Source organism: Schistocerca americana, chromosome 2, assembly GCF_021461395.2.
Source record: "Schistocerca americana isolate TAMUIC-IGC-003095 chromosome 2, iqSchAmer2.1, whole genome shotgun sequence".
NCBI lineage: Eukaryota > Metazoa > Arthropoda > Insecta > Orthoptera > Acrididae > Schistocerca > Schistocerca americana.
Window position 1 is genome coordinate 729,670,608 of NC_060120.1, and position 14,268 is coordinate 729,684,875.

The 14,268-nt window shown below is 43.0% G+C and overlaps 1 protein-coding gene across 1 annotated transcript in view; it reads left to right on the top strand.

Moving 5' to 3' along the window:
- Positions 1-14,268, top strand: part of LOC124594743 (general transcription factor 3C polypeptide 1) — a 370,793-nt gene that overhangs the window by 217,923 nt on the left and 138,602 nt on the right. Inside the window, exon 17 of the mRNA XM_047133120.1 lies at positions 11,376-11,445. Coding sequence (XP_046989076.1) covers positions 11,376-11,445 — 70 coding nt within the window. The remainder of the gene's footprint in view (positions 1-11,375; positions 11,446-14,268) is intronic.

Sequence of the window (14,268 nt, forward strand, 5' to 3'; positions counted from 1 at the left end):
CAGTCATATAGCTTTGGGAACACAAAGCACTAACTGTGACATCTGGTGTTCAGCTGACTAGCTTGGCTGTCTTAGTTATGTATCAGATTGTCATGACTCAGACCCGCAGAAATGTGCCTTCTCTTACCTGCTGGATGATTACTGTTACTCATGAGAGCTAACAGTTGAATGGGGAGTGATGCCCATAATATTATTAATGTGGCATTTATCACTAGCGTGTTGTGCCTTTAATGTTATGGACAATGCATTCTTTCCAGCATTGAGAACAATGTGATATGTGTTAAGTGGTTCAATATACCCCTTTGGGGTCTTTATGCCAGCAACGCCATACAGTTATTTCTGTCTTGTTCCTTTGTAGACTGATTCTATTTTGTCAGTACCCTATCAATTAACCAGAGCCTTTCATCTGCTTTACCTATGATTAGTTAGTTGAGTAGTTAGTTACTTATTTCATGGATCAAATTCATGAGGAACATTATGATGTGGAACATGTCAACAGATTAAACACAGAACACTTATCTACAAATGTATAAAAAATTAAAAAACATTCTTTACTGGCATATATTGCTGCATGCTGCCCATTTATAGATCTTTTAACATGACTAATTATCTCTATGAAAGAATTCCTCTATAGTATATAAAGAGTTGTTAAGGAGAAAGCTCTTAAACTACATTTGAAACTGTCAGTCACATTTTACGTCTGTGGGTAGTTTCATAATCACGATAATGAAAAGAATAGAGTGCTACTCACTGTAAAGATGACACATCAACTTGCAAACACTCACAATGAAAAGCCTATTACCCTCAAAGCTTTTGACCAAAGCTTTCTTCAGGAAAAAAAATTAAAAACCACATGCACATTTACACAAGCAGGCACACCTCAAGCACACATGACCACTATCTCTGGCTGCTTTAGCCAGACTGCAACTGTTGCATTGCGGACAATCACTGTTACAACAAGCAGAGCGCAGGTGGGGGAAGAGAAGAACACTGTTTGGTGGAGCATTCAGGCACTACTGTAGAAAGCTACAGGACAGGGCTCAGACAGCGTTCTGATGCTGGGTGGGGGAATGGAGAGCAGGGGGAGGGTACTGCAGAAAATGAGAAGAATAGAAAGAGGAAAATTAATGGAGAATGAATACAATGAATGTGAGGGGATGTGAATTGGGAGGAGGTTGTAGGAAAGAGGAGGCAGAAACTGTTGAGGGGAGGGTGTGGTGCGGTAGCTTATCACTGGTTGAGGCCAGGATAATTCTGGGAGTGGAGATGTATTGTAAGGATAACTCCCATCTGTGCAGTTCAGAAAAGTGGGCGGTGGAGGAGAAGAACCAGATGGACCAGATCGTGAAGTAGCCATTAAAATCAAGCACTTCATGTTCAGCTGCGTGTTGTACCACAGGATGGTCCATTTTGCTCTTGGTCTTGGTTTGGCAGTGACCATTCATCCTGGTAAACAGCTGGTTGGAATTCATACCAGTATAAAAAGTTGTGGAGTGATTGCAGCAGAGCTGTCATATCAGATGACTGCTTTCACAGGTGTCTCAGCCTCTGACGCAATAGGACAAGCCTGTGACCGGACTGGAATAGGAAATACTGGGTTTGTGGATTGGGTAGGTCTTGCACTTGGGTCTTCCACAGGGATATGATCACTGTTGCAAGAGCCTGGGGATTGGGAGTGACATACAAATGGATGAGAATGTTGTGGAGGTTGAATGGACAGTGGAACACCACTTCAGAAGGCATGTGACGGGTCTGGAGCAGGATGTCCCTTATTCCAGGGCACGGTGATAGATAATCAAAGCTCTGATGAATGACGTAGTTCAGTTGTTCTGGTCCAAGATGGTACTGAATGATGAATGGGGTGCTTTGTAGCAGGTTTTGGAGTTGGTGGGAGGATTGGAGTGTGTTGGGATATAGCATAGGAAATCTGTCTGCAGACTAGGAGTGAGGGATAATGCCTGTCTGTGAAGGCCTTTTTATGACCTCCAGAATATTGGGCAAGGGAGTTCTTGTCACTGCAGATATGCCACCCCGTATGGCCAGATTGTGTTGGAGGGGTTTTTTGGTGAGGAAGGGATGGCAGCTGTTGAAGTGCAGGTACTGTTGGCACTCAGTGGGTTTAATGTAGATAGAGGAGTGAGTGGAGATGTCAGAGAGAAAGAGGTCAACATGAAGGAAGGTGGCACACTGGGTCAAGGATGACCAGTTGAAATGGATGAGCAAAAAGATGTTGAGGTTGTGAAGGAATGAAGATAGGTTGTCTTGGGCCTTAGTCCAGATAATAAAGATGTCAGTTATTTCTTGTTGAGGTGGGATATTTTTGACAGTACAAAACTGTGTGTTGTGTTCTTTCAAAGTTTAAAGCTAGCCCATTCGTGTCAAACTTTCACAAAAATATCTCTTACTATTTTCTCTGTTGATGCTTCCTTGGTCAGCTTAACAACAGTGCCTGTTGTGGGATCTGCCCACTCGTCTATTATAAGGTGCCTAGGAAGCTGTTTTCCACAACATTCAAGCAAATCTTATTAATGGAGTGTATTGCAGTAAATTAAATTGACAATACTTAACTTTGCCTTTTTACGAAGAGAGGTTGTAAGCAATTGGCAACATGCAAATAATCAGTGTCGTTCGATATATACAGTTTCCGTGCAAGCAATTAATAAAGGTCCAAATCGTAAGATCACGGCTTGCCTTCTGGTGCAGCTCTTCTAGCGTGGCTCTTCTAGTGTGGCCATGGCTAGGCAATGTATCACTTTTATTCTCAGCACACTATTGCTGACATTGTCTCACAGCCTTCTCTGCTGTTTCATTCAGGCCGACGTACCGGTGCTTAATGTCATACCACAACATTCCTCCCTCTCAAGTCGATGGACCGTTGTTGTGTAGGGAGTGTGACAACGGCAGGGGAGGCTGGAGGGTGGACGCTGAGCTAGACCAGAAGCTGTGGCTGCAGGGGACGTCAAGTTTCCGGTCATACCTTGCCATCTGGCCTTCACTCTGGCGGATACGTCCCCTGTAAAATGACCAGAAGGGTATGCGTCCACCTCCAGAGGCCAATAACCAGATAGGGAAGGCGTCAGTGGCTGCGGTGCGGGTGGGTCCAGCTCTATCAGTAGGACAAGAGGAGGCGAAGGCTCTTTCTACATGGGGTTATGCCACAGTGTTGTGATGACACCCTCTGGCAGCTGCTGTGGCTGTGCTGTCCTCGGGATCCGTGAATCTGGGAGAAGAGACATAGAAGGATCATTGTGCACATGACAGTGGTGAAGTTGATTTTGATGTCAGCACTGCTGTCAGTGCTGCATCCTGTCTGGACCTGTAATGAGATACGTGCAAGCGCCAAGTCGACAGATGATCTTGCCTTGCACCCATCGCCTGCTGCCGCTAAAAACCCTGTAAAAGACAGTATCATGCAGCACAAAGCGATACGTGTGGCCTTCCTTCGGTGTCGGATTCTGAAGAGGGTGGAGCATTGTTCGATGGCTGCGGCCTTGAAACAATTCTGCTGGCGATGGTCCCTATCGTCGGTGCGAACGATAGGAGGCAAGAAACAGTTTCAGTGCTTGATCACTGGTGCGTGCGGAGTGAAGTTTGGCCATCTGCTGCTTGAAGGTTCTGATGAAACGTTCCACTTCCCCATTTGACTGTGGATGGAATGATGCACTAGTTAGACGCTGTATGCCATTGCGTTCACAGAATTCATTTGATGTGAACTGAGGGCCGTTGTCTGACACTATCACTTCAGGTAAACCTCGAGGCAAAAATAGAGGACAATATCTGAACTGTGCTATGTGTGTCCTGCAAAGTCTATGTGCACACGTTGCCATGATTTATTTATTTCGAGTCAAAAACATTACAACAATATTTACAATATATACAATATAACAAATCAGGTCAAACCATAAAAGAACAAACTAAACGGTATTAGCCCAAAATTGTGCAACGGCAGCAGCATTGTCTGAAACATCAACAAGCTCTTGTGTGGAACATGATACAGGACATCTAGGACAGTTAATTAAATGTTTGGTTGTCTGTTCTTCTCCGCAGTCACACAAGGTGGAAGATTCCTTCATGAAGCCCCATTTGAACAGATTGTCCTTAGTTCGTCCGACGCCACTCCTGAGCCGATTTAGAGACTTCCACACTGTCCAGACTTGATTTCCACCAGGAGGAAGGGTCTCAGAAGGAGTCATCCAATCGTTACTGTCAGATTTTGCTGTCCACTGAGATAGTCTGGCTGCTCCAGTCCGACCGGTGAGGGGTGTAGTAGTTCTCATGAAGCTCCTCCTAGATTTGAGTCTACTAATTGGTAGCTGGTATCCATGTAGCAGGTGATCGGTGTTATGATCTGCTTTATGTCTCTCAAGTTTGGCTGCGACTTCACGCCTTATGTCTGGAGGAGCAATACCTGCTAGTTTATGGAGTTTATCAATAGGTGTAGCTTTGAGGCATCCCGTTACTGTCCTGCAGGTTTCGTTCAGGGCCACATCAACCTGCTTTGCATGAGATGACTTGTACCATACAGGACATGCGTATTCAGCTGCGGAATAACACAAGGCCAAGGCTGATGTTCTTAGTAGTTTGGGATCTGCACCCCAAACGCTGCCATGATGATTGTGGCCTAGGCCAAGCAGAGAATTTTGTGATGGTGCGGACTGATTTTCCACACATGGGTGACACTGCGACAGCATCTGTTCTAGTTGGGTGTCCATACCCTGCCAAATACAGTGTCGATGTGCTAACTGTTTTGTATGAACAATTCCCCACTGTCCTTTGTGAAGTAACTGCAACACTTCTTTTTGCAAAGCTTTAAAGTCAACACACGTGACTATCCACTGTCATTTTGATCAAGAATCACACCTTTCTGTGTAGCGAGGCTATGCCGACGTGCAAAGTATCAGCGCACTACAGAGTTCTCTATGCCATGCAAGGAACGAGGCCAAGACGTGCGAATGTACTTTAGCAAAATTTTCAAATCCGGATCAGCTTCCGTGGCCTGTGCAATTTTCCTGTAGTTCAGTGGAAAAGAGTGAAGCAGTTCGGAATCCTGAGCATCGATGTGACAACAAGATGCAGTAGAAAGGTCAAAGTCTACATCAGGTCCAATCAGAAAATGTAAAAGTGCATCCACTTTACCATGTTGAGCCGCGGGCAATACACAATCTTGTATTGGTATTGAGACAACAACAAAGCCCATCTATGCAATTTTTGGGCAGTTCGTACAGGAACCGGTCTCTTCAGATGAAACAAGGACTGCAAAGGCTTGTGATCCGTTACTAAGTAGAATTTTCTGCCATACAAATAGTGGTTGAATTTGGTGACACCATATACGATAGCCAAAGCCTCTTTCTCAATTTGTGAATAATTTCACTGAGCTTTGGGCAACACTTGAGATGCGGAAGCAGTAGGCTTGTCTTTATCACCAATTCTGTGTGAAAGCACTGCACCACTTCCGTAAGAGGAAGTGTCAACTTGCAATACAACTGGTTTGTCAGGATCAAAGTGAACTAAGCAATAATCACTGAGCAATGCAACTTTAAGTTTTTGAATAGCTACTTGGCACCCATCTTCCCAAACAAAGGGGACATTCATGCAACACAAGCGATGCAATGGAGTTACCATTTGCGCAGCATTCAGTATGAACTGAATATAATAGTTCATTTTCCCTAAAACTCGCTGGAATTCCGTGACATTGCGAGGAACTGGCAAATCTCTTATGGCTAACAAATGTGACTGAAGAGGATGTCCATCTTGACTGTTTATGACATGACCAAGATACTGCAACTTGGGTTTAAAAAAATCACACCTGTCCAGTCTATACTTTAGTCCTACATCAGATAACACATGAAACAAAGCAAGCACATTTGCAAGGTGTGTTTCAGGCGTATTTGTGCAGTCAGCTGTTCCAAATACCATTTGAAAATAGCGTGTGCAGAAGCACTGCCAAAAGGCAAATGCAAATATTTAAACAAGCCCTAATGAGTATTCACTACACATGCTTTTTGAGATTCTTCATCGTACAGTATTTGAAGATACGTGTCACGCAAATAATTTTTGAAAAGTAGCGACCAGCACCTAATCTGTCCATGAGATGCTCTGGGTGTGGCAACGGATCACAGTTTGTGTGTTGACTGTAGACATAAAGTCAACAAAGAGGCGAATGCGACCTGAAGTTTTAGAGAGCAAAACCAGTGGACTTGACCTTTGACTAGCTTGTATTGGCACAATAGCTCTGCTATCTTGCAATTCTTAAAGTTGAACAGTGACTTTGTCCTGTAATACAATTGGAACAATTCTGGCCTGGCAAAATTTTGGCTGAGCATTGTCTTTCACAGTAATATGTGCAACAAAATTGTTAGCCTTGCCTGAACATTCAGAAAAGAGTTCCAGGAATTCTTTTAGCAAGCTGGCTCCACTGTTTTTTGCATGGAATGCAGACACTGACAGCACATTGTCCTGAATGTTAAAGCCAAACAAATCAAATGAATCAAGACCAAATATAATTGCGTAGACTTAATGCGGCCAGAGTCAGTCGACATAAAAGTTTTCTCGGTATGGTACCTCGTCATATTGTATAAAACTACTGCTGGAGAAAAGCCAACATTTTGGCCACAGTTGCAGTGGCCTATGTGTGGGTCTACTGGTGCGTTCTAGCAATCCAGTGTCCCTTATGTTTTGTTATTACTGTTCGCTGTGTATGGCATTATGTCATAATTTTAAAAAGATACATAATTTTAAAAAGATATTTCATTTCGTTGGTTACTTAAGGAAGAAGGAGAGGGAACTTTTTTTTTTTTTTTTTGCCGGCAATCAGAGCCCATCAGACCACACTCTCAACAAGAGGTGCGAGCACTTGCGGCCAATGTTCAGCATTTGGTAAACAGGATCCAACTTCTCATTTGCCAGTGACCACCAATCATGGCACATAACACAAGAGCCAATAGACAATAGAGGTTACGCTCTCCCTCCACTGCAATAACCTATTAAAATAAAGTTCCCTCTCCTCCTTCCTTAAGTAACCAATGAAATGAACTATCTTTTTAAAATTTTGATATAATGGCATGCGCAGTGCACAGTAATAACAAAACATAAGGGGCACTGCATAGCTAGAATGCACCAGTAGATCCAGAAAAAGGCTGCTCCGACCATGGCCAAAATGTTGGTCTTTTTTTCCAGCACTAGTTTTGTACGATATCGTGTGGTAGCGTACCCAGAAAACTTTTATGTCAAAAGACCAAATATGTTCATACAATCATGTGATAGTGGCACCATAAAAGTCACTATGTGCACATGTGATCAGTACATGGCAGGCAAAGTACGTTTTCTGAGAATGGGAATCTCGTGTTCATTATAAGCTGTCAGTTGCGTGCCAATTTTAGACAGGCATGGGAAGCCGTAAAGTTCATATGTATGACGATTTAGCAATGTGACAGGGGCACCTGTGTTGAACTGAAATTTCCCACAAAGGAGTAAATGAACAAAAAGTTTGTCGGACTGGCATATCACTGAAGAAACTGCATGCTTTCTAGTGTTGCTAATGCTTGTTTCAGACTTTGAATATACTACTTTAATGACATGGGCCTTGTGACTAGATTTTTGTGAGTGGGGCGAATTCGTATGTTTGTTCCATTGCAAACATACAGATTGTACATGTCCTTTCCTGCCACAAATATTACACTGAGCTCGTAGAGACAGGTAGTCTTGACGTTTGTTCCGTGAATAACACCAAGGGCAAGACGTAATTCAGTTCGCCTGTTTAGTGAGCTGCTTACGTGGCGTGGAGAGGTGTTTATGTGGTGTGGCGAGCGCGAGCTGCTGCTAATGGGTGGCTCGCAAAAAAGGGACTCAACCCGACAAATTTGCCGGCTGCTCAAATTTATTGGCCGACAGGACACCTGAATCGTACAGATCTAGTATTTGCTCTATCTGCTGAAATGATGTATCGGACTCTATCAAAATCTGCTCTCTGAGTATGACATCAGGTACATTGTACACGATCGCATCACGCAACATAAAATCTGAATATAGAGCTCCACAGTCACATTTGAATTTGCATTTCATCGTCATACCCTGCAAATCTGTTACCCACTTGTGATAAGTTTGTTCTGACCATTTTTTGCAATTAAAGAATTGATACCTAGCCACTACCACATTCACTGGTTGGTCATAATAGTTAGTTAGCGAATCTACAACCCATTTATGTGAAAGCTCACTCAGAGTGGCATTGGGGAAGAACTCGTGAGTTAATCGGAACACTGCTCTTCCTACCATGGATAATAGATAGGAAAGTTTCACAGTACCTAGTACATTATTTGGGCTACAAATTGTTGCAACCACTCAAGCAACTCCTCCTCTTGTTCACAAAACTGGTGGAAAGACGGTATAGGTGTAGGAGTTGCTGTAAATGGTGCTTGTTCTGTCAGGACCACAGCATTGGCCAGTAGCTGCTGCACCGTGTTGAGCAGGGTAGATAATTGTTTAGTCTGGAACTGAAACATCTGCATTAGCTGTGTTGCATCTAACACTGGCAGCTGTGGCACCTGAGCAGGGTGTGGGATAGGTGGGGTGGGCATTTTGGAAGAGACAAATGCAAGAAACAGACAAGGCAAGCAAGAAAAAAATAAGTACAAAAGCAAAGAAAATTTCTGCAATGCCCACCTGAAAACTCTGATTAGAAAAAACAGTATAAGAGATTGTTAAAGCAAGTAAACACCCCTGCAGAATAAAGACAAGACAGAATTAGGCACCAGAAAAACGCACAAGAAAATTCCGTGGCCACCAGGCACTGGATTCTTCTCATAACTCATTGCCAGTGTGGGATCCTTCCCACTAGGCTAATATAGGGTGCCTAGGAAGCTGTTTTCTCGGATAGCTAACAACGTTCAAGCAGATCTTAATAATGGAGTTTATTACAGTGAATTAAATTTACTATACTTAACAAGCAATTCTTCTTCTTCTTCATGTGCCGTCTCCTCTAAGAAGGTTGGCTGTCATCATGGCAATTTCTGATCTTGATTTGGCTGATCTAAGGAGTTCTGACGTGGAACAGTTGTACCAATTTTTTAAATTGTCAATCCAGGATGTCCGTCTTCTACCCCTCGTTCTCTTCCCACAAATTTTCCCTTCTAGTATTATTTGCAATATTTTGTAATTTACTCCCCTAATAACATGGCCTAAATATTGTAGCTTCCTTACTTTAATAATTTTAATTAATTCTTTTTCCTTTCCCATTCTTCTTAGGACATCTTGAAGAATTGGCAACATGCAAATAATGAATATCCTTCAATATTTACAATTTACATGCAAACAATTAATAAAGATCACAAGTCACGGCTAAATCGTTGGATGACGGCTCATCTTCTAGTGCGACTCTTTTAGTGGGGCCATGGCTAGGTGGCGTGTTGCTTTTATTCTCTTCGTGTAGATGCTACTCTTGTCATGGTGTGGTCCTAGTCAGGGTACTATTTATTGGCTAACATCATCTCAAAGCCTTCTCTGCTGTTTTGTTCAGGATGATGTGCCGGCACTTGATGTTATGACAGAACACCTGTATCATCTGAAAACAAAACTAATTCTGCCACTGGACATCTATCCAGACCAACACACAGGAATTCCAAACTGCGTCAGGATCCACTGCAAGTGCTGCGACAGTTAGGCGGGAGGAGGGAAAACTTGGATTTCATGGTCAAGCGACTGCTCATAAGCCACACGTCACGCTGGTAAATGCCAAACGACGTCTCAATGGTGTAAGGAATGTAAACATTGGACGATTGAACAGTGGAAAAACATTGTGTGGAGTGACAAATCACAGTGCACAGTGTGGCGAACTGATGGCAGGGTGTGGGTATGGTATGGCGAATGCCCTGTGAACCTCATCTGCCAGTGTGTGTAGTGCCAACAGTAAAATTCGGAGGTGGTGGTGTTATGGTGTGGTCGTGTTTTTCATGGAGGTGGCTTGCCCCCCTTGTTGTTTTGCATGGCAATATCACAGCACAGGCCTACGTTGATGTTTTAGGCACCTTCTGGCATCCCACTGTTGAAGAGCAATTCGGGGTTGGCAATTGCATCTTTCAACACGCTCAAGCACTTGTTCGTAATGCACGGCCTCTGGTGGAGTGGTTACACAACAATAACATTCCTGTAATGGATTGGCCTGCACAGAGTCTTGACCTGTATCCTATAGAACTCCTTTGGAATGTTTTCGAACACTGAATTCATGCCAGGCATCACTGACTGACATTGATGCCTCTCCTCAGTGCAGCAATCCATGAAGAATGGACTGCTATTCCCCAAGAAACCTTCCAGCACTTGATTGAACATATGCCTGCTAGCATGGAAAATGCCATCAAGGCTAAGGGTGGGGCCAACAGCATATTGAATTCCAGTGTTACCGATGGAGGGAGCCATGAACGTGTAAGTCATTTTGAGTCAGTTGTCCGGACACTTTTGATCACATAGTGTATGTCCGCCTTCTGTTTTTCCATGAAAGCAGAAGTGATCTAACGGTCATAGGGATTACTGATTCTTTTTGTTTTGGTGAGAGCCCCATTCAAATCCCTTTATGCACCAGGATTAATGTGTTCACTCATTTCAAAATAAAAAAAGCAATCTGCAACATGAGGCAAATTCTAGGAACAAAGAATTTAGTAATGGCTACAGCACAGTTGTTTGCTGCAGTGCTGTTTGGCGGTGGTAGTTCAGGACTGTCCTCTACCGGTATCTTGTGCAACCATAGTTCAAAACACTCTCTGCCTAAAACTGTCATGATATAGTAATAGTAATAATAATAATAATAATAATAATAATAGTCAGTTTGGTAACAGAGGGAAGTGTTGGGAGTAAACATTGCAGAGGGAAATCAAGGCCTGACCACAGTAAACAAATTCAGATAGATGTGGGTTTTAGTAGTTATTCAGAGGGGTGGAGGATTCTACAGGATATATCAGAATGGAGAGCTGCATCAGGCCAAACTTCTGACTGAAGATCAGAACACCCTTTTCGTACAATAATGTAGTTACATGCTATCTGTGTTTAGCCTGTAGTGTAATCTATATTGTATATTTAAGTGTATATTATCCTCTTCCCCTGCTTGGAAAAATATATTGGTATGTTACATTTCCACCAGCAGTTGTTCTCCATTCTATGGCCCAAGTCCAACATTATTAATTTATATGTATTTATTGTTCTGTATCGTATAATTTGAACGTAAAAGGTTTTTCTTCTTCTTTATGAGTATATGTAACCATTCATGTTCACTTTTAAATATTTAGCACATTTTTGTTGTTTTGTCTGATTTTTAGTTTGTATTAGAACATTTGTTTATTAATTTTGTTAATTTGTTCATGTATTAGTGATTCTCATTTACTTTGTTTCAGTCACCTGAAGAGGAACTGGAACTGGAGTTATACATCTAAGTTTGCTGCTTTTGATCTAGCTGGAACTATGGTAAGAAAATGTATTACTTGATATGTATCCTATTATTTACAAAGGCATTAAATTTGGCAACATTCAAAAGCTTAGTTACTGCATGAGGGTTACTTTTTGTTACTTGCAGATTCATACACCAACAAAACTAAGAAACTGGGCTTGGTGCTAGCCATTTTAGACTGCTGAAAACAAGCATTAATTGAAATTACTTTATTTCTTTACTTCTAATGTAATGTGATCCATGGTAAAAACTAATGTTAATGAAGTACAGTTTGAACTGAGGTGACTAAAATCACCTTACTTTATACCTGTTGGAAGAAGCCAAGTATGTGAAAAAATGAGCAGAAGGGAGACAAAAGAGATAAACAGGCACATAAGTGATTCCTGGAAATGTATATTTTTCTCTGTGCCCAGGGGGTGAAATGGGGCTGAATGCTTAGTTTCTACACTATGGTTAAAAGGATCCAGACACCTGGCTGAAAATGACTTACAAGTTCGTGGTGCCCTCCATCGGTAATGCTCGATTTCAGTATGGTGTTGGCCCACCCTTAGCCATGATGACAGCTTCCACTCTCGCAGGCATATGTTCAATCAGGTGCTGGAAGGTTTCTTGGGGAATTGCAGTCCATTCTTTACGGCGTGCTGCATTAAGGAGAGGTATCGATGTCAGTCATTGAGGCCTGGCATGAAGTCGGCATTCCAAAACATCCCAAAGGTATTCTATAGGATTCAGATCAGGACTCTATGCAGGCCAGTCCATTACAGGGATGTTATTGTTGTGTAACCACTCCGCCACAGTCTGTGCATTTTAAGCAGTTGCTCAATAGCGTTGAAAGATGCAGTCACCATCCCCGGATTGCTCTTCAGCAGTGGGAAGCAAGAAGCTGCTTAAAACATCAATGTAGGCCTGTGCTGTGATAGTGCCTCCATGAAAAACCCAACCATACCATAACACCACCACCTCCGAATTTTACTGTTGGCATTACACATGCTGACAGATGAGGTTCACCGGGCATTCACCATACCCATACCCTGCCGTCGGATCGCTACATTGTGTACCATGATTTGTCACTCCACACAATGTTTTTCCACTTTTCAATTGTCTGACATTTACGCTCCGTACACAAGGCAAGGCATTGTTTGGCATTTACTGGCATGATGTGTGGCTTATGAGCAGCCGCTTGACCATGAATTCCAAGTTTTCTCACCTCCCCCTTAACTGTCATAGTACATGCAGTGAATCCTGGTGCAGTTTGGGATTCCTCTGTGATGGTCTGGATAGATTTCTGCCTATTACACATTACAACCCTCTTCAATTGTTGGCAGTCTCTGCCTGTCAGCAGACAAGGTTGGCCTTACACTTTTGTGCTATATGTGTCCCTTCACATTACCACTTCAATATCACATTGGAAACAGTGGACCTAGGAATGTTTAGGAGTGTGGAAATCTCACATACAGACAAATGACACAAGTGACACCCAATTACCTGACTACAGTTCGAAGTCCATGAGTTCTGAGGAGTGCCCCATTGTGCTCTTTCACAATGTCTAATGACTACTGAGGTCACTGATGTGGGGTACCTGGCAGTAGGTGGCACACAATGCACCTAGTATGAAAAACATATGTTTTGGGGGGGGGGGGGGGGGGGGGTCGATACTTTTGATCACATAGTGTATATTGCCACGATTTGGCAGTGGGGAAGCAGAGATGGTGACTTGCTGAAAAACAGAGTACAGTTTGAGCTGTAACTAACTAAAGTTAGAAAAGCTTCAAGCTACCAACTGGCAGAAAAACAGTAAATCGATGCACATGAATACAAGCTAGCAAAATTGTTGTGTTTTAGAGTGAATAACTTGGTTTAGCAAGAAAGAGGAACTGATTAGTATTAATGCTTGTATTGAAGCATTAGCCAGGAAAAGCTTTGCGAGCTCCCATTGAAGGGAGATATGCCATGATAGGATGAGAGGAAATCAGTATTTAAATATGGTTTATGTGGTGTCACCGCCAGACACCACACTTGCTAGGTGGTAGCCTTTAAATCGGCCGCGGTCCGCTAGTATACGTTGGACCCGCGTGTCGCCACTATCAGTGATTGCAGACCGAGCGCCGCCACACGGCAGGTCTAGAGAGATTTCCTAGCACCCGTCCCAGTTGTACAGCCGACTTTGCTAGCGATGGTTCACTGACAAATTATGCTCTCATTAGCCGAGACGATAGTTAGCATTGCCTTCAGCTACATCATTTGCAACGACCTAGCAAGGCGCCATTATCATTTGCTATTTATCTTGTGATGCATGTACCGTCAGACAGATGTTCACCAATTATGGATTAAAGTTAAGTATTCCAGAAGCTACGTACTATTTTTGCTACTATAAAGACCTTGTCATTTTCCAGACCTCACGCCAGCCTGCGTGAGCTTTAACGCGTGCCTTTCGGCTATCTCATAGTGGCTTGACTGTCTTGCCAAGTCACAACAGTTTACCCAAATTTTTGTACATTGGAATGTTATGACCGCATCGCATATGAAGTAATTACTTGTCAACAGTCAGATATGCCTGGGTGGACACAAGTGTTAGCACACTGCTTCTGGGATGTGAGGAGTTGATTTGCCCCAGATCGAATCCGTCCACTGGATTTAAAATGAGGGCCAATGTGCTGACCAGGCAAGATCTGACTTTGGGATGGACTGGTATCAACTCCTGCCTCAGTTACTCAATTTGCAAACATTTTAAAAATGTTCTCACATTTTCACAAGGGATAACTCGAGACTCAGATGAAAGGGGTATGCAAATTCCGTCCGCGGAGGAAAGGATGAAGGGGGGGGGGGGGGGGGCACAGAGG